Here is a 26791-nt window from a genome sequence, read left to right as displayed (position 1 = left end):
CGTAGTTGAATCAATGGGTCCTAAGTAAATGGCATTTCACCCAAGAGGAGAGAAAAATACTACCTTTTAATAGAAAAGTAAAAGGCAAGAGAGTATCTCAGGGTGACTTTTCAAGTTATAATTTAATGTAATGAAAATAAGAAATGAGCTGCATGGGTAACGCAAGGTCTCTCGTTCCAGGGAAAACCATGACATGCAGCCCCACGGCCTCTCGGGAGTAGCATGGAGGACTCCCTGGGAGGAGGGGGTCAACACAGCTGCCCTGATAGCCACCCCCAGATCTGTGGGCTCCAGGGCTACCTCCACAGCCCCTGGCCCAGGATCCAGGAGGCAGGAAGCCCAAATGGCGTTGCAGTCAACGCCCTCCCCGCAGTCATCCCAGGCTGATCATTGGACACAGCTCTCAACTGTCACAGATCCCGGGCCACTGTGGTGACTTCGGAGCAGCCAGTTACTTGGGATATAGTGTTTTTAGGCTGGTATGGTAAGAAATCATAAACATGAGTATGAGAATGTTTCAGGGCTTAAACAAGTATGAAATAAAGTTACTACTCTACTGGTAACAACTCGTCAGTGAATATTTCTTTGTGAATCTGATGAGAGGAAACAAAACAAACCCCCCACCAAAAACAAAAAACCACCACCCAGTTCCATACTGCAAGTAACTACGTAGTTTCTCCAGCCCGTGGAAGACCCCATTAGCATGAGAGAACTGGGAAGGTAGCAGACGTAAACCCACAGAAGATCAACAGCCCCAGAGGCCAACCGTATCTAAATTGCTTCATAAAAATTTACCAAGAGAATAAGGATCAGCATGGGAAGGCAGAAAATGACTACGTACAGGGCGCCTGGGTGGCTCCGTGGGTTGGGCCACTGCCTTCAGCTCGGGTCGTGATCTCGGGGTCCTGTGATAGAATCCCGCCTCGGGCTCTCTGCTCAGTGGGGAAATTGCTTCCCTCTCTCTCTCTGCCTGCCTCTCTGTCTACTTGTGATCTCTCTCAAATAAATAAATAAAAATCTTTAAAAAAAATGACTATGTACAGTGGAACGAAGATTTTACAAGAAAAATCTACCCTAGTGAACAGGAAAAATAATTTCAAAGCCTACAGCAGACACTGTAGGTGTATTTTCCACATGGGAATGCAAGTTTGAAATAAATAATAAAATCATATGTAAATTCTTCCTGCTTATAATTTTATTACAATTATTTCAATAAAATATTTAGAACAAGGAAAAAAATTCATACTTCACACAGCCATTCTTCTCATTGTGTTCTTTCTTCTCGGCCAACCTAAGTGGTTTCTCATTTGGCTTCTGACATAAAGCACTAGGAACCAAAAAACATTCATTAGAATCTCTGAGCCCTTGGGGCGCCTGGGTGGCTCAGTGGGTTAAAGCCTCTGCCTTCAGCTCAGGTCATGATCTCAGGGTCCTGGGATCGAGCCCCACATTGGGCTCTCTGCTCAGCAGAGAGCCTGCTTCTTCCTGCCTCTCTGCCTACTTGTGATCTCTGTCAAATAAATAAATAAAATCTTTAAAAAAAATTTCTAAGCCCATTTGCCCCAATCCTGAAAATGCCTTTATTTTCTGGGAGAAAACTCCCAGTAAGTAGCACAAATGAGTGAGTCCCTCTTCATAAGCAGATCTATTTCTGTGAGAACGGACACTGTCCTCTAAGGGTAAAAACCACACTGAGGGCGCCAGTGATCACCAAGATGGCATAAGGCCTCCACAGCCTGTCTCTCGTCTGACCTCAGCTGGAAACTCTATGTAAAGTGCAGAACCAAAGGGGAGAGAAACCGCCAGCATCGTGGAGAATTCCCTGGAATTTTATACTCCTTTGCCTCCTGGTGTTGGCCTGAGGCCGGCTCAGTAATGCTGCTGCAGTGATGACAGGGGGCTGTCACCCCAAACTCCCTATCTCTAAAGGATCTGGGAAATGGGCCCCAGGGTCCACAGACATGGGGGAACCTCCATCTCTTTCCTTTCTCGTTTACAATGCTGTTTTGCTCCACAAGCGGCCCTAAGCATACAGAACTGTGTAGCCATTTCTCCATGAAAAACCACCACCTACTTGGACAGAGGGAGCATCTAGAAAATGGTCAATGTGAAGAATATCCCGGAAAAGAAAAAAAAGAGAGTGTGCTGGAGAGAGGGGGCCCCCCATCCCTGTCTATGAAGTCCCAGGCTTGCCTCATGTCTGAGCACATTCAGAACAGACCCCAAGCAAAACTGAGGTCACCACCCAAATGGAGCCAGAACCTGGCACCTGAATGGGGTCCCTGACTTACCACTAAAATAAACAGAAACACCACGGCCAGCATTGTCCAGAGGATTTGAATAGAAACCAGCGTCTCACACCATAATATTCAAAATATCCAGAACACAACACACAAAGAGCCAGGGAAACCAGATCAACTGTCAAGGGAGAAGACGACCAGTAGGTGGGAACTCCAGGATGGCAGACAAGTGGGAAGTATCATGTACTTTAAAGCAGCTGTTGCAACCTTGATCCCGAAGAGAGGGAGGGGTGAGCACTCTTGAGTGCAACAGCTACAGTTCTCAGCAAAGAAATATGAACTATAAAAAAAATCAGACAAATTTTAGAATGGAAAAATACGATACATTAAATTTAAAAATTCAGCAGATGTGCTAAATAGCAGGACAGAGATGACAGAAGGTTCAGTTAAGTTAAAGATACCTTAGCAGAATTACTGCTCTGGAGAATAGCAAGGAAAAAGGGTAAAAGAAAAAAAATGAGCCAAGTCTCAGGGACCTTTCAGACAGTATCAAAAGGTGTGCTACTTTGTCTCATCAGAGTCTCAAAAGGACGGGAGAAAGAGACACATGCAGACAACTCCTGTACAGTAGCAACTGAATGCTCTCCAAATCTGATGCAAGACAGACACCTACACATGAAGAACCTTAATGAGCACCAAGCACAAGAACCAGACAGGAGAGAAACTACACCAAGGCATATATAGTTAAACTGCTCAAACCAGAAACAAACAGAAGAATCTCAAATGCAGTCAGAGGAGAAAGACATGCTGCAAACATGGGAACAAAGAAAAAGATGACAGTAGCTTTTGCATTGGGAATCATGCAGCAAGCAGACTGTACGCCAGTATCTTTAAAATACAGGGAAAAAAGAACAGTCAACCTAGAATTCTATACCCAGCAAAAATACCGTTTTTTCAAAAATGAAGCTGAAATAATTTTTCCAGACATGTAAATGTCAAAAGAATCCATCACCAGCAGATCCGCAATATAATCAACAGTAAAGGTAGTTCTTCAGGGACAAGCTCGATACTAGATGGGAGAGCTGGATCCACATATACAGTGAAAAGCACTGATGGTAACCACACAGGTAAACACCGAAGGTATTTTCCTTTCTTCCTGGCCTAGGAGCTTCTCTTCAAGATTGGGTATTTATGCTCATTTCACAAGGGAATGAAAACCTGGTATTTAAATCTCTCGAATTAAAACAGATATTTAAATCTCTCAAAAGACCACTGACTATTTAGGTACAATTGATACTAGAGCCTAAGCTGTATAAAGAACGTGTAAATGAAATGTAGGACGACATGAGCATACAGCCCAGGAGGGGAGGAACGGACCACACAACGTTAAGATCTTACACCGTTTGTGACACGGTGCAATAGTGCGACTTCTCTGTGATTTCACAAACATGATCAGCCTGACACTTGATGTGGACAGGGTTTCAGTCAAAGCCTCAAACACTCCTCATCAGCAGTCAGTCTCTGCCCTCCACCACCGTGTACTACCACCTGCCCTGCACATACCAGCCTTTACAGCAGGACAATTCCACTGCACCGATCTCACAGAAACAACTTTGTCCAACAAGGTAACACAGAGACCCTACGGCCACTACCAATTTTTGGTTAGCTGTGCTACTAACCAGTTGTTCTATGCTTTTCTTTTAAATTAATATAGGTTGAATAAAAATTTCCAGGGCCACTCTTTACCAAAAATGAATCCTTTCCTATCACCAATCATATAGAACACCATGTAAGACAATATTGCCCTCATGTATCTATTCAATTACACTGAATTTTCAAATCATACCTCGTGGCAGGTACATCTGGCTCAGCATATATCGTTATTCCCCTCTTTGTTGGCCAGTACACGGAGGATTTAACACACTGTAAAAAAATTTTTTTAGAAAGAATATGTATGCTAGCAAGATACGTATTCTTATGGAGCTAAAATTCCATGGGAATCATTCTCACAAACAACCATCCCAGATCATTTTCAAGCATGTCTGTACATGGACAAAGAACTGGATAATGTGATTATGCCACTCCTCCAACCACTACATTAAGAATCCAAGTAGCAAGCAGTTGGCACTTCAGATACTCAGCATGTCCTGATATATAATACAGATAAATAATTGCAAATTGTAAATACCAGTATAAATACTGATAAATAACTACAGATACAGCATGTCCTATAATTATTTCACTTGTCTTGTCCAAGGACTGGAAAGACAGGTTAGACTTGAACTATTAGATTGTCCCATAATCTCAGGTTTTCATTCCCTTGTGAAATGAGCATAAATACCCAATCTTGAAGAGAAGCTCCTAGGCCAGGAAGAAGAGGGAATCTGGAGTTCTCTTGTTCTTTTGAATTAGAGCAAACACACAAACTATATATCTTCCTGAAAGACACTACCATAGCCAAGGAATTCTTAACAGAAAACATACTTTGGTTCCTAGATTTCAAACAAGAATATTCTAAAATTAACACTGTATGAACTTTATACCTAGTGAACATTTTAAAATACAACCTTATTTACATCTTTCAAGGAGATGTGCTGTTGTTTCTTTTCAGACTTTTTTTTAGGTGAACCTCTCAATGAATCTCTACATTTTATAGTTCCATCTGCAAAACAAAAAGTGAAAAAGTCCTATCTTAGAAAGTGCTATTAATAGAAAATGATTATAAACTTAAAAGTACAATCATAAAAACCTTAATACATGAAATTTTTATGGAATAGGGTTTTGAATTGAACTTGAGGAGATTAAATTTAAAAATTTTGTTTCAGGGACGCCTGGGTGGCTCAGTGGGTTAGCCGGCTGCCTTCATCTCAGGTCACAATCCCAGCATCCTGGGATCGAGTCCTACATTGGGCTCCTTGCTCCACGGGGAGCCTGCTTCTCCCTCTGCCTCTGCCTGCCACTCTGCCTGCCTGTACTCTCCCTATCTCTCTGAGAAATAAATAAATAAAATCTAAAAATAAATAAATAAAAATAAATTTTTTTGTTTCAACCCTTGTCACATTAAAAGATGTTTAAATAATTCCTTTACTATTTTACAAGCAATTAAACTGGATTTACTTTCCCACCTTGGCAGACCATTATTTTTCAAAGAGGGCCACAACATGTCTCCCAACATACATGCTCTTCTTACAATTTGACACGGATATGTGTCCTGCTGAGAAATGGGCTCTGTACTGCCATCCCATGAGCCACAGGGCGGAGGCTGGGGGGCGGGCAGTTGTAAACAACATGGAAGTGGGGTTACGTTACCTCAAAGCTAGCCAGCCAAAATGCCAGGTACTTATGACCTGTCCTCTTGAATGCTGTCAAAACCCAGCCAGCATGCTGGGAAGAAGCTGAAGCAGCCCCATGGAAAGGTCACTATAGGTATTTCAGATTAGCCCCCAATCATGGTCCCAGCTAAAGGCTACAATCAGCTGCCAGAGATGTCACTGCATAAGTTTCAAATGAATCCATCTGCTTCATCACCACCAGCCTTCAGGTCTCCCCAGCTGAGGCCCCAGCCACTGGGGAACTGAGACAAACCCTTTCTGTTGTGCCCCCTCTGAATTCCCAACCACAGAATCCATACATGATATAAAATGGCTTACACCACTAAGCATTATCAAATGTTTGTCACAAAGCGATCAGAACCAGAGCATCAACTGTAACTGTTTAAGCAATGATTCGGGACGACACCTGTGCATCTCACTTCTTAACCGCACATCAGGCACAGAAGGCATTAGGAAACAGGCTGAATCTGAGTAGCGGGCAGCAAAATTCTAAAGCAGACTCTTTCAAATATCTTTATTCTTTTTTTTTTAATTTTATTTATTTATTTTTAAACATATATTTTTATCCCCAGGGGTACAGGTCTGTGAATCGCCAGGTTTACACATTTCACAGCACTCACCATAGCACATACCCTCCCCAATGTCCATAATCAAATATCTTTATTCTTTAGGCCTTTAGGATTTGGAAAAGTGACAAACACTGTTCTGTGAATCTGAATAATCAAGCAAGGTAATTACGCTTGGGTAAAAACTGAGGCTTGGTGGCTCAGTGGGTTAAAGCCTCTGCCTTCCGCTTGGGTCATGATCCCAGGGTCCTGGGATTGAGCCCCACATCAGGCTCTCTGCTCAGCAGGGAGCCTGCTTCCCTTCCTCTCTCTGCCTGCCTCTCTGCCTACTTGTGATCTCTGTCTGTCAAATAAATAAATAAAATCTTTAAAAAAAAAAACAAAAAAAAAAACAACTGAGGCCTGATGCAAAGAAAAAGAAAAGGATATCAATCCAGCAATTGTTTTTTAGGACACTACACAAGCAATCCTGGAAAGTGTTCACACTAAGCATCAATAAGAGAAACACAACCGAAATGACAAGGTACACCTTTTATCTATTAAATAACATAAGTCACTAAAACAAATAGTAAACACTGGAAATGTGAGATGATGTTGTAAACTGGTCTAATCTTTCTTTAAAGTAATTTGGTGCCCAAGCCTGCTTGTCATGGAATCTTGGGGTCTGAAAATACATTCTCTCTTGAGGGTGTTTCATTATAGCCAAAAATAAAAACTCTGCTCTGGATCCAGGAGTGAAGGTGATGGACGAAATTTGCTCAGATAATAAATGTCCATGCAACACAAGCTTTCAAAAAAAACAACAAAGTCTACAAATCAATGTCATTATAAATGTTAAAAAAAAAAAAACAAACCCACAAAGGTTTTGTCAGGCAGTAGAGATTCACACCTGAGGAAACGGAGATAAAAGAGCACCTGAAAAGGACTCTAAAATAAATATACTAAAGATACCCAAGAGATAAAAAGGATTCAGGTTCATGAAACAAACTGAGTGGATATAAAAAGAAACACAGACATGAAAAAGAACCTATCAGAACTCCAGCGGCAAGAAACAGTCATCAGATTGAAAATTCAAAAAGGTAAAGTTAATATTAAGCTGAAAGCTAAGAGAAAAGTGGTAATTTTAAAGAATTAAGAAAACCTTTCAAAACTGAGTCCAGAGAAATAAAAAGTAAATGCAAAGAAAGCTATAAAAAATAGATGATAAAGAAACACTAATCTACATCTAAGAGGAAAGAGGATAACATTTTTACAAATGTTAACATCTAATGCTTTTCAGAAATTCAAGTTACACATGAATTCTGCAATTAAAAAATTCCATGTGTTAACAAATAAATCTGAACCATCCACTCTTAGACACATTGTAAAGAAACTGCAAAATTATCAAGGATAAAAAGAAAAATCTAAAAAAACATCAACAGAACATAGTAATTACTTACAAAAGAAAAACCAACAGATTGACAGATGAGGAGAAAATGAACCACTATCTCCACTGTTGGAGGAAAATAAAGAACAACCCTGGAATACCATATCTGGTTTAACTATTAGCAGATGTTAACATCTATTACCCACAATCCCCTTCTGAAAGTACTAAAATATGTATCTGAGAAAGAAGAAAAATAAACCAGCCATGGAAATAATAATCCTAATAACATTAATAACCTAATTTAAGATAGTAGTAGGGAAGCCAGAAGGGGGAGCTCTCAGGCTGTAGCAGCCCTCACAGCCTCTTGTGGACCCAACAGGAAGAGATGCACCTTGCATCTTCCAACAGGAAGAAACCCAGAATTTCTCCTTGCCCAGCAACAGTCCAGCCAATGAGAGACTGTCACAACTCAGTCAATGAAAAGCCACTACACTATGGACTCCCACTTTATTCCAACGGACTTTTTAACAGCCCCTCCCAAGTCCCCCCTTTACCTCTGTAAAAGAGCCACCTTCTCCTTTGTACTCTGGATCGCCACATCGTTTTGCTGTAGTTGCCTGTCCTGAACTGTAATTCTCTACTATTCCCAAATAAACCCATTTGTTGGTAAAATAACTGCCAGTTTTGTTCTCAAGATCGACTATATATATATATATATATATATATATATATATATATATATATGCCCATGTGTGCTGATCGATAAGTCAAATGAATGACAACAATGCAAAGTGCAAAGGACAAGAGGAAGGGATTAGGAATATTTTGTTATCATACTTGCACTGCGAAGTGGTACAGTGTTACCTAAAAGTGGACTCGGACTGGTTGTAAAAGCATATTGTAAACCCTAAGGCAACCACTAAAATAAGTGAAAAAAAAGTATAACCAATATGTTAAGAAACGAAAGAAAACAGAATCATATAAAATGCTTAATTACAACTACAGATAGCACAGAAAGAGTGGAAGACAAAAACAGGAGCAAAACACAAGGGAATGAACAGAAAATCGTTAAAAAAAAAAAGGTCAATATTAATCCAACTCTACCAATAATCACTTTAAATGGCAATGGTCTAAATACACCAATCAAAGAGGTCGTCAGAGTGAACAAAAACAAGACCCCACCAACTACATGTTGTCCACACTTCAAATATAAAGACAGAAATAAAGAGATGAAGAAAAATACACCATGCTAACACTAACCAAAGAAAGCTGAAGCAGCTACATTAATTTCAGACAAAGTGGAGTTCAGAACAAGAAAAATTATGAAGGATAGAGGCATTAATTACATAGTGATAAAGGAGTCAATTCTCCCAGAGGACCGAGCAGTCCTTAAGGCAGATGTGCCTAACAAGAGAGCATCACAGTATGGCCATAAAAAGATGTGAAAAATTTAAAAGAATACAAATTACACAATGTATGCTCTCAGACCATAATGGAATCAAACTAATTCAGAAACAAAAAGATAGCTGGGAAAATCCCCAAACACTTAGAGATTAAACAACACACTTCTAAATTACACTTGGATCAAGAAGAAATCTTGAGAAATTTAAAAATAGCTTAAACTGAATGAAAATTATGATACAGCTTATCAAAATTTGTGGGATGTAGTGAAAACAGTACTTGGAAGGTAACTTATAGTATTAAATGTGTATATAAGAAAAGAAGACAGATCTCAAGTCAGATCTAGAAGCTATCCTCCTAGCTTGGAAATGGCTGCCTTCTTGTGTGTCCTCACATGGAGGAGAGGAAGCCCTCTGTGTCTCCTCCTCCTCTTAACAAGGGCACCAGTCCTATTGAACTAGGGCTCCACTCCCAGGACTAACTACCTCTTAAAGAACTCTATCCCTAAATACAGTTACACCGGGGGTGGTTAGGGCTTCAAACATACGAATACATAAAATATTTTTTATTTTTTTTTTTTTTTTTTTTTTAAGATTTTATTTATTTATGAGAGAGAGAGAGAGAGCGAGCACAGGCAGACAGAATGGCAGGCAGAGGCAGAGGGAGAAGCAGGCTCCCTGCAGAGCAAGGAGCCCGATGTGGGACTCGATCCCAGGACGCTGGGATCATGACCTGAGCCGAAGGCAGCTGCTTAACCAACTGAGCCACCCAGGCGTCCCCATAAAATATTTTTTAAAAAAAGACAGAGTCTAGAACTGATAAGCCTAGAAATGGTAAATTAAAACTGAAAATTAATTAATTGTAAAGGTTTCAAAATCTAGAGACAACCGTCCAAATAAAAAGGTAAAAGGAGGGGCGCCTGGGTGGCTCAGTGGGTTAAAGCCTCTGCCTTCGGCTCAGGTCATGATCCCAGGGTCCTGGGATCGAGCCCCGCATCGGGCTCTCTGCTCAGCAGGGAGCCTGCTTTCTCCTCTCTCTCTGCCTGCCTGTGATCTCTGTCTAATAAATAAATAAATAAATCTTTAAAAAAAAAAAAAAACAAAAAAAAAAAAAAAAAGGTAAAAGGAATGATAAAGGTTTACCTCGCAGGAACAGCCTGAGGTGAGAAGAGGCCGGAAAGAGAAAATTACTTCTCATCACTTTTCATTAGCTCTGCACTATTTGATTGTTTAACTAAGTATTAACAAAGTATTATACTTTGATTTTAAAAACATAAGACAATTTCAAAGAGAAGTACCAAAAAATACAGTTGAAATACCTTCTCACCACGATTACAAGGAAAAGGAAATCTGTGCTTGGATAAGGAGCACCTAGTAATCTTGCTTTCACATGACCATCAGTTACATCTCCCATCAGCTTCCCTTTCCTTTACCATCAACCTTTTCCTTTTCAAAGACACACGCAATGGATCTTGACACTGATCACGGTAAGGAAAAGTGGGAAACAGTCACTGTCCAGCAACCTGGGGCTACTTAAACAAACAAACAAACAAAAAAACAAAAAAAAACCATGACATATTCACATGACAGAAGGCTGGGCAGTGGCCGCACACTACATAAAATGCCTGGTGTTTCTCCTGCTCCAGTAGGAGCGGGCATGTATTTTTATTTCCATTTGTATTTCTTCCTTCAGTAACAGGGGCACGTTTCAGGAGAAAAACTCAGCTGAGACCCCTACAGGAGGCACATCAGAAATAAGGGGGGGGCAATGTGCCACGTGGGCCCCAGGCCAGGGGCAGGGCCATGTCAGCTGGATCTATGGATCCCCCATTTAATCAAGTCACTGTGATGGGAACAGCGTTTCCCTCCATCACCCAGCAGGAGGGACACCAAGATCCCATCCGTCTCACATCAGAGCTCATGTCCTTAAACTCACGTGATCCTGGACACATGTGACCTTGAAGTTCATCCATACGTTAACTGAAAAACACTCCACAGAGGTATGTATGGAATTAAATTTCTGTGAGGTAAAAATGTCACCCACAACCCTCAGGAGTGGAGAACTCTGGAAAGCAAGAGCCTAACATTTCAGTAAGTAGCTATTAAAAATGACAGGTTTTTAAACCTTTGATTATCTGTATTTTTTCTATGATAAACAATATTACCAAAATAATTAAACACAACACTAACTGTAGGAAGTAATTTTGAAGGCAAAAGCTTTAACTTAGTTGAGGTTACGATGTTCCGTGTGTGAAACACTTGGTGTACCTGCGCCCAGTGGAAGAGGCAAGTAGCGCAGGAATTACCAGAGGGTGCCCGAGAATCAAAGGGGCTGGCAGAGCCCACTCTGGTCCAACAACTGCAATCCGTTACATACCCTGGAGATATGGAGTTAAACACTAGGTGTCCCTACCCTCCTAAATGCCTCTTGCTTTTATGTGCCCCACTGCTTAAAATAAAAATCACTCACAAATCCATACATACACTCTGAGAACACGTAATCATCACTTGCGTATGGTTGGGCTGGAATAAATCAGCTCTGCACATAAACATAGACCTGTTATGTGTGTTCTTTACAGTAAAATCCTCTAAGTAAGGGGCCGCCAGGATGGCTTAAGTCGATTAAGTGTGCAACTCATGATTTCAGCTCAGGTCACGATTTCATGGGTCTGCGGGGAGTCTGCTTGGGATTCTCTCCCTCTGCCCCCCACCCTAGCCGGCTCTGCTCACACGTGCACACACTCTAATACATAAATAAATCCTTTTAAAAAATCCTCTAAGTAAGAACCACAAGGCCAGGTTATTTCTGTCAGCATCTACATCATCAATTGGTTCCATGAGATGGAGAGAGAATCGGCGCAGCCCTTCTACACAGCCTTCTAATCTTTACAGAGTTGAGAGTGTTCTTTTATGCCAGCTAGACATAAGTAAGGCAAGCAAGTAAACTTACCCACGATCATAGCAGTCGGCCCAAGTTCACCAACAACACCCTTGGGCCACGGATGCTGGAGGGACTGAGCCAGAAAAGTTAAACCATGTGAATCTGACAGAAAGAACACAATTCAGGATTAAAGCATGAAATAAAACCCAAATGACAAATGCAAAACTCAGCAACATACTCTTTCAGCTCCTGCTTTTGCTGGAAGGTCATGAGAGACCTAACGGGGCAGGAAAGCAACGTGAACAAGTGAAGGACAATGGAGCTCAGAAAGAAACACCTCTGATCGTTTCCACGGTCCATGGCGGTCTCTTCTCGCATTTCCCTCCTAATAAACAGATCTTCTGAAAAGGGTCTAAAACGGTAAACATTGACTTTGTTTGGGTAATATCTTTCAGTTATAAACTTCTGGACTTCAGAAAATTTAACTCCATGTTAAGAAGAAATTGAGGACAGTTTTTCGGCATTCTCGTAAAAGCAAACGAGCAGGTCAGGACTTCAAAGCCTGTCACACACCCACCAGGGTTTAATCAATAGCCCGAGTCCCTGCCTGCATGTGGGGAAAGGTTTGTATGACTCACATCAGTACGACAAGATTCGTATAAATAAGACAGTTTAAAAGAAACACCTATTGGTGAGAATCCACTCACTTTCCATTCCTTGATGATCTTTTCCTTGTAAGAACATTGGCCAGAGAGTGAGTGCTGGATTGAGTCTCCTGGAGAAGGATGCGGACTTCGTACTCAATCTTGATTTCTCTACAGAATCAACGTTCTTATTCTCCTTGGGTGATATGTAACGAGCAAAGTTCTTCGCAACCAGATCGTCATTAACACAGACCTGCACAATTTGCAACATTTCATGAACAAGACATTTAAATAGAGTCAAGTGACTGTTCAGAAAATATCCCAAACTTAACCCCAAATTTCAGTCTTCAGAAAATATTATTTTATAGAACATAATCTGATAGAAACTGATCTCTTGACTCCTGCTCTGGTAATGGTGGACTAGATACTTCTGGCCAACGCTCCTGGTAAGAAAAACAGTAGAATCTGTATAAAACATTAAAAAATATCTTCTTGAACAAAGCATCAGGGAGCTAACATGACTTTGCCAGGCAAAGATCTAGGGGGATGACAAAGACAAAGCACCAATCACAAAAGGAAACCTGATAAAAATTCAAAATTTAAATTTTAGACTATCAAAATTTAAAAATTTCTACTCTTCAAAAGACACTATTAAGAGATGAAGGGCAATCCACAGACAGGGAGAAAATATTTTTAAAATCTGGATGGAAATGTATCCAGAATATATTAAGAGCTCTCAAAATGCAATAAGAAGATGATAAACAACCCAACTAAAAAATGGGTAAAATACAATGGGATATTACTCAGCCATAAAAAGATGAGATTCTTTATTTGCAACATGAATGGACCTAGAGGATAGTATGCTAAGTGAAATAAGACAGAGACAAACACCGTATGATTTTACTTATATGTGGAATGTAAAAAAACAAATGAATAACAAGCAAATAGCACAACAGACCCATAGATACAAAGTACTGATGGAGGCCAGAGGGGCGGGGGGGGGGTTTGTGCAAAAGGGTGAAGGGGAGAGGGAGATAAGGTCTCCAATGTGGAAGGAGTAAGTCAGGGGAAATAAAAGGTACAGTGGGAAAAGAGTCAATGGTATTATAATGGTGTGTGATGAGCACAGCATAAGGCACAGACTCATCCAACCACTCTGTTGTACACCTGGAACATCCTGTACCAACTTTACTTCCATTTAAAAAGTTTTCTGGGGGCGCCTGGGTGGCTTGGTGGGTTAAAGCCTCTGCCTTCGGCTCAGGTCATGATCCCAGGATCCTGGGACTGAGTCCTGCATCGGGCTCTCTGCTCTCTCTCTCTGCCTACTTGTGATCTCTCTCTGTCAAATAAATAAATAAAATCTTTAAAAATAAAAAAAAAATAAAATAAATAAAATAAAAAGTTATCTAGGGCACCTGGGTGGCTCAGTGGGTTAAGCCTCTGCCAGTCCCTGGTTCATAAAAGAGAAGTCTTCTTCAAGACTTCTTCAAGTCTTCTTCAAGGGTGGCTCAGTCAGTTAAGCGTCTACCTTCGGCTCAGGTCATGATCCCAGGGTCCTGGGATCGAGCCCCACATCAGGCTCCCTGGTCAGTGGGGAGACTGCTTCCCCCTCTCTCTCTCTGCTTCTCTGTCTACTTGTGATCTGTGTCAAATAAATAAATAAAATCTTTAAAAAAAAGTTATCCAAAAAATGGGGTAAAGATCTGAATGCACACTTCATCAAAGATACATAGATTGCAAATAGCATATGGAGAGATACTCACTGTCGTAAGTCATTAGGGAAATGCAAAGTTAAACCACAATGATACCTCAGCACAGGCCCATCAAAGTAGCCATCCAAGCCCTGAAGAGGACATGAAGGAACCGGGGCTCTCATCCACTGCTGACCGGACTGTACAACAGTTCACCGCTTTGGAAAACCCATCTGGCAGCCTCTTACTAAGTACAACCCCATCCAGAAATTTGATTCCTAGGCACTCACCCAAGAAAAATGAATGCAAGGGTTCACAGGAAGAACTATACATGAATATTCATACCAACTTCATTTATAACAGCCTCAAACTGGCCACAACTCAAATGTCCAAAAGACGTGAACAGGTAAATCCGCTGTAATACATCCAGACAAGAGAAGAGTATTTGACAATACAAGGGAAACGTGGACACATGCTAAAAATAACTTCGCTGCATGAAAGAAGCCAGGCCAAGAAGAGAAAAACCCTGGGAAATCCTTGTGCTTCCTTAGGGAGCTGGAAAAGGATGCCAGGCACCGTTTTTCTGGCAGTGATGACCTCACACGTCCGCCGTATGTTTCTCTGCTAACAAGTGTACCCTCTGCACTCCCTCACCCGAAGTACAGTCACAGAGGGAAAGGGACCTACTTGAAAAGCAAGAAGAGAGAAGGAGGTCAACAGAGAAGTTTAAAGATGTTTCACCAGACTGGTCCAATTGCCAGCATTTTGTTATTTTTACCAAACTGCAAAATAAGGAATGAAAAGCCACAGGTGAAACGGACAAGGCCATGGGGGATCCCAAAATGCCCCACAAAGAATAACAAACGAATCTTACTGCAAATGAGTAACATCATCACAGTGAAGGAGGGAGGGGAAGAAAAGAACTAACCTAAGTAACTTCAGAATACTGTTTTGGCTGCATGCTTTTTGCCTTTAGACAAACTTCTTTTTCACAAGAATTGTGAGTTAGCAATTCTGGAATTACTTTATGTGAATATTAGGATTAATCAAATTAAGTATATCTAACAAGTGCAGGTTTCTCACTGCTAGAAACATGTATCAAGATAAGTAACGGGGAATGAGAGGTACAAGAGCTCCTTTTTTTTTTTTTTTGGAGAGAGAGAGAGAGAGAGAGAGAGAGAGAGAGAATATGAATGAGTGCACACATGCATGAGCCGGGGAGGAGAGAATCTTAGGCAGGCTACATGCCCAGCATGCAGCCTGACAGGGGGCTTGATCCCTCAACCTTGAGCCAAAATCAAGAGTCAGACGCTGAGCCACCCAGATGCCCTGATACCAGAGCTCTTAATACATGTAGACAGACAGATACACGTACAGACAGACAGATCCAGGCATCAATCTGTGGGGCCACGGGTGACTCCACATACATGTACTTCCTGTCTGCGGAGAGCGCCTACAACCACTGACACCCTAGCAGCAGGAAGCACATCTCATGCCCCAGTTTTGCTATCTGGACACCACTCTTCTTGGAGAAGTGGTTGATTCTAGGGCTGGGCTGGAGAACAACAAAATTAGCCTAAAGCATCTGTGGCACCAAAAATAGCAAGTTCCCAGCGATGATGGGGCACAGTGAAAGGACACGCAAGCCACTTTGAAGAAGCTGCTAATGGCCAAATCTGGGACGATCTGAACAAGAAAATGATGACAGTAATGGAGTCTATTCCCTAAAGTAACACCAACAGCCAAGAGTCTACACTGAGATATATTACCGAACCAATTAGTAAATGGGGGCAATGGGCCAGTTCTTCTGTACAGAGTTCCAACTGAAAATGGAGAAGGCCTGGGGCGCCTGGGTGGCGCAGTCCATTAAGCGTCTGACTCTTGGTTTCACATCGGGATCCCGGGGTCACGAGATCAGCCCTGCGCGGCTCTCCGGCTCTCCGCACTTGGCATGGGGCCTGCTGAGATTCTCTCCCTCGCCCCTCCCCTCGCTCCAAAGAAACAAAACACAAAAACCTTCCATGCTGTGTGAATGGCATTCTTTTCCTTGGTGTTTACTTTGTTTTGTTAAAATAAAAAATTTAAATAAGGATAAAACATTTCTGAAATACAATTCTTTCACTCACTTTTTCATTTTTTATAGTTGCATAAAGGTAGACCTCAAAAGCATCTTCTTCCACAGCACATAATTTGGCTTCCACCTGGGTGGTTGCTAAATAACATAAGTGAAAAAAAATAAATCAGCTGATACTGAAGCAATTATATTTCACCTAATTACCTGTGCTGACCACCTGGGGTCACACAGGGTCACCAGAGCTAACAGCTGGAGCAGCAGCCTTCTGCGGGTGGGTGAGCAGAGGAGAAGGCTTCTGGCATGAAGTCGGCACATACCCTCCACCCCCAACTCCACAGCTGCTGCCTCCCGCCCCCCACAACACCTCCGCCAGCTGTTCTTGACCCTCTTCCCTTCCAGCGACTCCCAAATCCACTTCCCGCTCAGTCTTTCACCTGAGTCCATTGCTCCCTGCAAACACCCCATCAGAGTGCTCAGCGACTCGGAACCCAGCACCCACACAGCAGCTCTGGGCACGGGGACCCTGCAAGCCCTGGGCTCAGTCCTTCACTTCACAGCTGTCCCTGTCCCATCTCGGGAAGGAGGCTGGACTCAGAGAAGGCTGTAGGGAAGCCGCAGGGCAGGATGCCATCCCAGGCGCTCTGCTCCCTCCAGCACACCCCGCCCCTCCCGGGCTCACAAGGTCCGAGACTCCAAATCCAGAGGCCCTCCCAAGCTCCCATTTCCCCCAGGGCCCAGCATCAGGCTACTCTGGCCAGAGAGCGGGGTGGTGGAGGAGACGAGCCAGCACCCCAGGCATTTCACGCCTGCTTCTCCTCAGAGCAGCCCAGACGGCCAGTACAGGGACTTGGCCCCTGCCTGCCGGGCGGTCAGGACAGATGGCCTGAATTACAGGTGAAGCTGTAATTCACTGGCAGCAACAGACAATACAGACAGCACGCTGCACAGCTGCTCTGCGACAGGCTGCACATCCGAAACTGGCAATAATGCTCACGACACCATCAGTATCCACGAGAAAAGCTCAGCTTCCATCACCTGTTGCTGTGGGAAAAGCACGTGCATTTGGCAGGGCGCGGCTCCCATGCAAACGAAGGGCCCCTCAGCCAAACAGCCCCTTTCTCCTTTCAACTCTCAATACTGACGTCCACACCCACCCCCAAACTTTCACGGATGCAGAGTCGCTGTGACACAGGGCAGGAGGAGTCCCAGGTAACAGATGAACCCCCATGAGGAGGGGCCAGAAGCCGAATGTGCCCATCTCAAACCCCCTCGCCGATGGAAAGACAAAGCGGCCTGGGCATCAGTTCAAAGCAGGCTGCGACAACAATGCACCTGCCTCACCTTTCAGGATGTTCTGGAAGTACTGAGTAGCTGCGCTGTCCCACTTCTTGGTAGGTCTGGAACGGTAAACAGATGCAACCTTACCAAATAAAAATCAGAGGCTAGGACACAGACACCACCTCGTGAGCCATGCGCTGGCCGTTCCTAACATTACTTGCTGAATATATGATGCCTGGCTCCACTTTGGGGGGGGGGGGGACAATCCCACCCGCACCCCACAACGGGCTCCCCTCACCACTGCCGCCTGCACCCAGCGCAGAGACTAAGAACAGGTTCATCCTGGGGCTTCCTGAGCAGCCCGTGCCTGTCACCAGGGCATCACCTGTCCCAGCACTGGTGTCCCCAGTGACCCAGGACCTGTCTCTCTCCACAGCCAAACACAAGCCCCTGGGGGCAGGGATGCTGTACATGCAGGCTGGCACAGAGCAAGGGCTCCGCCTGTGATGGGGAGACCAACAGGGAAAGAGAGGCTGTGGGAGAGCCACCGGCCAGTGTCTACTGGTACACCTGCCCTGCCGACACCTGTCCTCTGTCTCCCACATTCTATCATCTTGCCCCTCCCTGTGCTCTGGGAAGGAAATCATAAGAAGAGTTGTAGGCAGTGGAAGATGAAGAGAAACCAGTATTCTGAAGCAAGGAGCAATAATAACATAATAAATGGAAGAGTGCTAGGTTTTTACATTTCTCTGCTGGTTTGATTTCCCAGATCAGTGATGGTTTGATGCCACCATCATCCTCGAAGGGCTGCTTTAAGGATTAAATGAGGTAATACATAAAGCCCCTAGCCCCACGCCTAGGTGAAGGTATTATTTTATTTTATTAAAAAAGATATTAAGCACATTACTTCAAGAAAATCACAAAGGATTCCTAAAAGTTAAAAAAATTACATCAGCGGTTCTAAACCCTTGGTACACACAAAGAAATTACCTAGTTAGTGGAAAAAAAAAAAAAAAAGAAGTGAATTTCTAATAAGAAAATGGACCAAGGGGCACCTGGGTGGCTCAGTGGGTTAAGCCTCTGCCTTCGGCTCAGGTCATGATCTCAGGGTCCTGGGATGGAGCCCCGCGTCGGGCTCTCTGCTCAGCAGGTAGCCTGCTTCCCCCTTCTCTCTCTCTGCCTGCCTCTCTGCCTACTTTCTCTCTCTCTCTCTCTGCCAAATAAATAAATAAATAAATAATCTTTAAAAAAAAGAAAAAAAGAAAATGAACCAAGAGAAAAATCAATCTAGGTTATCCAAAGGTAAACCATTCATTCAGTAAAGGTGTCTGTCTCTCTCTCTCTCACACACACACATACACAAATAACCCCATGAAGAGATACCTAACTTCACAAGTTAGAAAAATACAAATTAAAACAAAATACCATCTTCACACAGCAAACAAGCAAAAGTGGAAAAGCTCGATGACCGGCAACACTGCACGGAAAAGCAGTGCTCTCTGTACCCCAGTGATGGGAGCATACACCGCTAGTCCTTCTGGAGGGCCACTCGGCAAAATCTATCACCCCCGTAATCCACATATTGAGACAGACATTCTAGATGAACTACCCACACGAAGGGACGACATGTGTCTGCACGGAGGGTGTGTCCACAGCTGGAGAATGTGGTCATGCAGAGGGGGCGAGAACGAGGGGGGCCACTGAGGGAGAGCTGGGCATGGACAGACTGGCACCAGAGTGGGGGGTGAGCAGCTGGCTGTTCTGGAAGAGGGACAGGTGGGAGGCAGGGGTTGCTGCTATGTGAGGGACCCACTTTTCCAGAGTCTCTGAGGGCAAAGAGGGTATGGGGGGGCCGCAGGGAACCTGGCAGGGCACGCTGGCGTCAGCCGGGACAAGCAGGCTCAGCGTCTATTACTGAAGCTTCTCGGGCCGGCCACAGGGCCCTGTGTTTACCATCTCAAGGGAATGACAGGTGCTGGGGGGAGCAGGGAGGGGCAATGGAGGGTCTCCATAGATCCTGCAAAAGCATTCATAAGAGGGCTGCCTTCCAAGTTCAGAGAACAAAATGCAACATCACCAGGACATGCAAGTTAAGGCGGAACTGTGGTGTGCCCAGTGTTTCTTCCCTTAACCCCACAGTCCTGGGGGGAGGGGAGGGCTCCCCAGGACATCAGGTAGCACTGAGTCCAGACAGCCATACCCCTGACACAGCAGTGCCCAGTGTGGGGGACCCTGGTGGGTCCGGCACAAACACTGGCAAAGTGGCCCAAGACTAGGAAAATGGGGCAAAGACAGGGGCTGGCCGGTTATGTGCATTTGGGCATGCATGTCCGCATCTCCACACCATGTTTTATTTGGACTGATGCATATGCTTACAGGAATGTGCAGCGCACAGTGGTCTGCAAACACTGCAGCTGGCTCTCCAGAGAGGAACAGCTGCATACAGCAATAGCCAGTTACGTTCACCCCCAAAGCGTGACAGTAGAAGGCAGTAAGTACGTGCACTAGCGAAGAGCTTCAGCACACTCTTGGGTTAAATCTGCAAATGACGCTGTAGGTTCTAATTTTCATGAAGGCTCCACACAAATGAACCCATATAAAGCACTGAATGAGGTCTCCAAGTTCAGAGCCTGAACAGGTCCCAGAGGCCTGGGGGGGGGGGCCTGGAGAAAAATGCAATGGACTTTTTTTTTTTTAATGCTCCATGATCCTGTGTTCCAGCCTTTCTCTTTACAGTTAATTTATTACTTTTTGCAAATTAAAAGAAGTTGCAGAGCCCAGACCTCAGCCCCCCTCTAAGGCCCCTCGACGGCAGTCTGGAAGGGGGGGTACCCCGGGAGCTCTGCTCAGAGCCAGGGGCGACACACCGACTCCGAGGTCTCCTAAAGAACAGAGGTTCCTGGAATCTCTTAGCGCTTCTCCAGGGGAACGGATTCCACACAAACCTCAGACACTCAATTTCAGACTTCTGTCCTGCTCCAGCATCCCCCACCAGCGGTACTTACACGATCTCAGCGCTGTCTTCACAGAAGTCAATGTGCAACGTGACAGGCTTCGTGCAGTACAGCCTGAATTTCTTCGCTCGGTAGGGAAGCCGCATAAAGGTTTCAACTGCGACTCTGATGCTTCACAGTGAAACAGAAACATTTCCTTTACAAAGCGGACTTCTATAGAGCAGATTTCTTTAAAGTACACTCCCCTGGTGACTGACATACCTAAAACACACCCAAACCACTTCTTTCTGTTTCTAATACAGCAACCAGCAGCAGAGAGAGCGGGCAGACCTGTGCCCCAGTCTTACTCTTCTCGTGTATAAAAGCATAAGATGGGGGCACCTGGGTAGCTCAGTGGGTTAAGCCTCTCCCCTCAGCTCAGGTCATGATCTCAGGGTCCTGGGATCGAGCCCGGCATGGGGCTCTCTGCTCGGCGGGGAGCCTGCTTCCGCCTGCCTCTCTGCCTACTTGTGATCTCTGTCAAATAAATAAATAAAACCTTAAAAAAAAAAAAAAAGTACATGCATGGATATTCAGAGTATCTTTGGCGTTAAAACTTCATGGTATGGGGGCTGAAGTATTAGAAAAATCATGTCTAACAAAGCTTCTCAGACTAAGAAACACTAGGAAATAATGAACAAGTCTGTGAAGCCAATTCTACTTAAGATTTTTAAATTACAAATTTTAATACACAACCCCAATGAGTTTCTATAAATGAGCATATATGTTTTATTTTTTGAGATGTTTTTATAGTTAGTATTTATCAGTTCTGTACCAAAAAAGGGGCTGAGATTTGATAAGTCTGTTGCTCAGCACTTTTATTTCCATTCTTCAGGCCAATGACAGCCCGCCTGTGCATACTATTTAGACAGAAGCGGATCTGGAAACCCTGAATGGGCAGCCTCGCCACCTCGTCTCCACAGTTCAGAAAAAGGTGCCGGTCCTGACTGCCCCTCAAGCCTCCCTGCACATTACTTAATCACGGGCTTCTCTTGCCCAAAACTCCGAATACTAAAAATCTTCCCAAACAATTAAACACATTTACTTTGATAACAAGACCGGTTATAAAGATGCAGAATCACAAGCTACAAAGGCATCTACTTTTTTTCTTAAGTATCTGCGAATTCCCAATGTTTGAGAAGTCCTTCTGCCTTGAAATGCTTTACTCTTACTACAAAAATACTCTTTTGGAAGAAGGGTCCTCATGTTAATTATTAAACTGATATCCTGGGGTGCCTGAGTGGCTCAGTTGTAAAGCATCTGCCTTTGGCTCAGGTCATGATCCCAGAGTCCTGGGATCGAGCCCCACACTGGGCTCTCTGCTCCGCAGGAAGCCTGCTTCTCCCTCTCCCACTCCCCCTACTTCTGTTCCCTCTCTGTGTCTCTCTCTGTCAAATAAATAAAATCTTTAAAAAAAAAAATAAAAAAATAAACTGATATCCTCTTACTCTGGAACAGGAAACTATGTAAAATTATCACAAACACAAAGGCTGACGTGTTGCTGGTGTTTTCTAATGAACTGTTAATGGGTGGTCCTGGAGGCAAGGAGGGCCACTTCGGAACCATTTCCCCACCTTCTGTGGCTGTGGTCATGCCCTCACTCTGCTAAGGAAGAACACCAGGACTATTTGCACAGGCGCTCTGCTCCCTCTACTTGAGGCTGCACCAGCACCCACCCCTTCTGTGGGGACCAGATGACCTTCTGCCTCCAGGTAGGGTGTTTCCTGCAGCACAGCCTCCAGGAGGATGCATTCCATCACAGGAACACGCTGGGAGGGGAGGCCAGGTGAGCACATGCTCTGCCCAGGAAGGACGGTGGAAGGAGGGCCCAGCTGCCTGGGTCCTCACTGCGACCACCAGCCCCTACACTGACTTCCTGTAGAACTGGAATCTGCAACTGTCCCCATGGGAAACTAAGAACATTCTAGTTCTCTGACCTCTATCCTCTCACTGTGAAAACAGACCTTCTCCTTCAAAACGGATATTCGTCTCCCTAAAAAGTGTAAGAAGAAATAAATACGTACGTACTTTTTAGATTTCACAGGGATGTACTTGGCAAAATCCACAAGGAAACATTCTGCCAGGTAATGGTCGGCCGAAGACACGATGGACTTAATAACAGCCCTGCACCAACACCTCAGTTCCTGACAATACACCACACAGACCTACAGAACAGAAACCTTGGTGTTAAAACCCCCCGTCGAGGGAGAGAACAAAAAGACAACCCCAAACCATCTCTGCCCACATTCTACCTTCCAGAAGAGGAAAGGCGGGGGAGGCGGCTGGGGCTGCCCATGCTGACCCCTGCCGGGCAGTAACCAGAGCACAGGGCAGCCAGGTCCTATTTCAGGCTCTCCTCCCCTAGTCATTCTGACTCCTTAAATAAGGACAGGCTTTGGAAAGTAAAACAAGGAAAATGCATTGTTTTGCCTTCTTAAGTCCGAAAACAAAGCTTATGAATGGGTGTCGAGCACGCGGCCAGACCCCTGTGAAATCCCCACCCAGGCTCACCTTGGCTCCAGGACAGGCTGTCTTCTGCACCAGCATGTGCCCAGCACCTACAACTGTGCTTGCTGTGCACGGAGCCTCCAACAACTACTCGATGAATGACTCCAGAAATCAGTGCGTGCCTGCAGCCCCACTCTAGGGAAACTGCCCCGCAGCAGTGACAGCCACCTGACCAACCCACCGTCCCACGGGGCTGCTAGGCCAGAGCAGACTCGACCGTGACCCAGACCAGCAAACCAGACACCAACCACAGGCTCAGAAAGGGCCCCGTGGGGAGAAAGCTGTGTCCAACTGGGAAGAAGCCAGCAGAGAGGAGACTGCCACGCTCGGGAACTGAACGCGGACGCCACAGAGCGGCCACTTTGCAAGGGATGGGCTCTTGGGAGCCTCCCATAATTCCAAAGTCAAATAACCGCAGAGAAATCTTGCCAAAGGGTGGAGGGTTAAAACAGATAACAGTTCAGCTGGCTTTGAACTGGTGGCGTATAGGGCTTCCACCAACCCAACAGGGGGCAATTAATGCATCAAGAACAATGAGGACAGCTGATGGAATATAATAAAAGCCTTGAGTTCAATACAGTCCTTTAAAAAATGAAGAGGACAGAAAAACCACACAGACCTCTGGACACAGAAGGCATGTGAAAGCGACCGTTGGGAAGGTTAAACAGAAGGGCTGTTCAGGCCGTGCTGGTCACAGGATGGTGCCTCATCTCCAGAAAAAGCGGACGGGCACCCCCTGGAGGCAGGACTCGGGCGTCGCCCTCCGAATCTGCTGGGCTGTGCCAACAGTGCAATCACCTCCCAGTGCCACGTAAGGTGAAGCTCAACAGCCCAGGCACTCTGAGGGGTAGAAACCCGACCTTAAGTCTATCCAAAGCTTTATCCACATAAAGTAGGGAGGGTGGAAAGTTCAGCACCATCACAGGGAGGCACTCAGGCTCTCCAAAATGTGGAGTATTTTAAAAGGACAACTGACTGGATTTCCTCACTTCAACAAGTCAATGGTATGGAAAAAAATAATGTTGTTAATGAAGATTTTTTTTGAAAGGGGAGGGGTGTTCCAATTATTTCTAATGTTTCTCATAGTTTATAAACGTTTCCCAGTAGAAAAATTCAAACTCTTCTAAAAAGTGAATGACTTGCAGAGAGAATCAGACAACGGGCCCAGGAGCCAAGGCAGCAAGAAAGGAAGAAGGGGCCGTGACGTGAGGCAAGGAAAATGAACAAGTGTGACTCGGCCACAGTCATGAGCCACAAAAGGGAGGCACTGGCCGTGGACTGAAAACTCCCGTGCCCCCTCAGCCAAGGTCCCCATACCCATGGCAGATCTAGACTACATTCAGAAGAGCCTCTGGTTCCCTGCCCTAGGAGAATGGCCCGATGCCTGAATTTGGATGACATTCTATCTCCTACTGCCCCACTAGAATCTTCTACAACCTCTGCTTTCCAAAACCAGCCCGAATCTTGTGCAGCCAAAAGAACCTAACACAAGGCAGTGATTATGAGCAATTAAAACACCCTAAAAGCTTTTGCCACCAAAATGTGTACATTTTAAGCAGTATTTCAAGACACAGTGCTTAAAACACATGTAGATACATACCTGCCCTTCTTCCAACATTAATGGTTTTATTTCTATATCTTGACACATGTTATTATAGAAGTCATTCATGGCACTATTTAGTTTTTGATAATCAACTTCATGATCTAAAAAAGGACTACATCCTTTTATAATAACCCAGAAGCATCCTGGATCTTCAATCTGTAAAAATTTTAAAAGACAAACAAAACAATGCCTGGTTTAAAAAACAGAACCATAAAATAATGAACCTTAGAGGCATGATAACTGTTAATAATTTAAGTGGTCTAACAAATTCCAGGTGAGCTCTAGATGAGTACCTGTCTTTTACAGTCAGACCAAAGGTAAAAGATAAAAAAAAGACTGTCAATATAGATCAAATCATCACACTGTACACCTTAAACTCATACAATTTTATTATATTTATATTATATATTATATTTCAACTCAGCCGGATAACAGGTAAAAGATGCAAAGTTAAAAAAAATATAACCAATAACCAGTAATTTTTTAAATTATGTGCTGTGACTCAAAAAAGCAGAGATAAATGTCCTGCATCTCCTGTGTTTTTTTTATTTTATTTTTTTAAAGACTTTCTTTATTTGAGAGAGAGAGCTCATGAGGGCAGAAGGAGAGGGAGAAGCAGCCTCCCTGCTGAGCAGGGAGCCTGGTAGGGGACTTGATCCCAGGATCCTGAGATCATGACACAACACAAGCCAAAGGCAGATGCTTAAACGACTGTACCCCTAGGCACCCCATCTCCTATATTTTTAAAATATTCATGATAAAATACAAAAGCAAGGTTTCATGTTTGCAATATGCTGTGTCTTTGTAAGAAGGAGAGGTAAATATGAATACATGTATATTCTGTTCATAAAATAAAAAAATAAATGATGGCAGAAAAACCAAAACAAATACAAGTTATGACCTACAGGAAGCCAAGAATAGAAGAGATGGGGATGAAAGTCAGACTTCTCTGAATGTATCTCGATATAGATCAGTGTCATTAGAAACCAAGATTTTCATCGTTAGAAGGTACAGATGTAAAATAAAAAGTTAAATTTGACTTGAAGATATCAATAAGAACTCAAGACATTCCAAAGGTATTTATTTCCTAACTCTGCTTACTGAAAGGGCCTAAAAGCAATGACATCTTAAGACTTCCAGTCCTGGGCGCCTGGGTGGCTCAATGGGTTAAAGCCTCTGCCTTCAGCTCAGGTCATGATCTCAGGGTCCTGGGATCGAGTCCCGCATTGGGCTTTCTGCTCGGCGGGGAGCCTGCTTCCCCCCCTCTCTCTGCCTATTTGTGATCTCTCTCTGTCAAATAAATAAATAAAATCTTAAAAAAAAAAAAAAGAACAGAACAATTCAAGAAAACTTGTCTTAAAAAAAGAAGACTTCCGGTCCTAGGTACCAAGTGGCAGGGGAACAGATGTTCACGTTAATATTCTATTTTTCTGGGACGCCTGGGTGGCTCAGTTGGTTAAGCGGCTGCCTTCGGCTCAGGTCATGATCCCGGCGTCCTGGGATCGAGTCCCACATCGGGCTCCTTGCTCGGCAGGGAGCCTGCTTCTCCCTCTGCCTCTGCCTGCCTCTCTGTCTGCCTGTGCTCACTCGCTCTCTCTCCCTCTGTCTCTGACAAATAAATAAATAAAATCTTTAAAAAAAAAAAATATTCTATTTTTCTAAATAGCTGAATACTTTTAGAATAGTTGGGGGAAGAAAGAACAGTGGGCCACTCTCATTCCAGGTCATGGCAGAGTGGTTTACATGGACTAACCCACTTGCAAGTAACAATGATCAGCCCAGGAAAAAATACAAAATAATAAACAGGCGCTGAAGAGAACAGAAACCACAGGGACTGAATGCTTTGCCAAGAGGATCGGCCTTGGGGGAGATCCACATTTCCTCTCAGCTTTTCCAGTCCAGGAGGAAGGGCTGCAACTCAGGCAGAAAGCCACTGTGTGTGCGGCTTGAGGAACCAGAGAAGGGAGTTTGGGGGCTACAAAAGCAGCTGTACGTTGAGGGGAGAAATTCTGAAAGAGCCCCAAGGGGGAGAGCCAAGTCCTCAGCGAGCCTGCACGGCACAGTGAGCCCCACAGTCCAGGGGAGAGCGACCCTGAGAAGGTGGACAGAAACACCACAGTTTTGGCTGCTGCCCCTGAGAACGGCAAACTCGTAGCATGTCACCTCCCCAAACCTCTGCACAGAGAGGCCCTTCCCGGGGATGACACTCACCCCC

General features: G+C 44.2%; 1 protein-coding gene across 1 annotated transcript in view; it reads right to left on the bottom strand.

The window, feature by feature from the left end:
* LOC116863137 (putative ATP-dependent RNA helicase TDRD12) overlaps window positions 1–24732 on the bottom strand; it is a gene marked incomplete at its 3' end in the record, with an annotated part of 38312 nt that extends 13580 nt beyond the window's left edge. The window contains exons 1-10 of the mRNA XM_032850629.1: window positions 24574–24732; window positions 22494–22630; window positions 20478–20597; window positions 17536–17591; window positions 16247–16332; window positions 12493–12682; window positions 11855–11947; window positions 4808–4902; window positions 4087–4163; window positions 1247–1327 (exon numbers count right to left, since the gene is read on the bottom strand). Of these exons, the coding sequence (XP_032706520.1) occupies window positions 1247–1327; window positions 4087–4163; window positions 4808–4902; window positions 11855–11947; window positions 12493–12682; window positions 16247–16332; window positions 17536–17591; window positions 20478–20597; window positions 22494–22630; window positions 24574–24642 (1004 nt within the window). The remainder of the gene's footprint in view (window positions 1–1246; window positions 1328–4086; window positions 4164–4807; window positions 4903–11854; window positions 11948–12492; window positions 12683–16246; window positions 16333–17535; window positions 17592–20477; window positions 20598–22493; window positions 22631–24573) is intronic.
* Between the last annotated feature and the right edge of the window lie 2059 nt (window positions 24733–26791).

The sequence above is a fragment of the Lontra canadensis genome, unplaced genomic scaffold (genome assembly GCF_010015895.1).
Source record: "Lontra canadensis isolate GAN:19392208 unplaced genomic scaffold, GSC_riverotter_1.0 scaffold588, whole genome shotgun sequence".
Lineage (NCBI taxonomy): Eukaryota > Metazoa > Chordata > Mammalia > Carnivora > Mustelidae > Lontra > Lontra canadensis.
The sequence above is the reverse complement of the archived record's forward strand: the minus strand, read 5'-3'. Positions and strand labels throughout refer to the sequence as shown.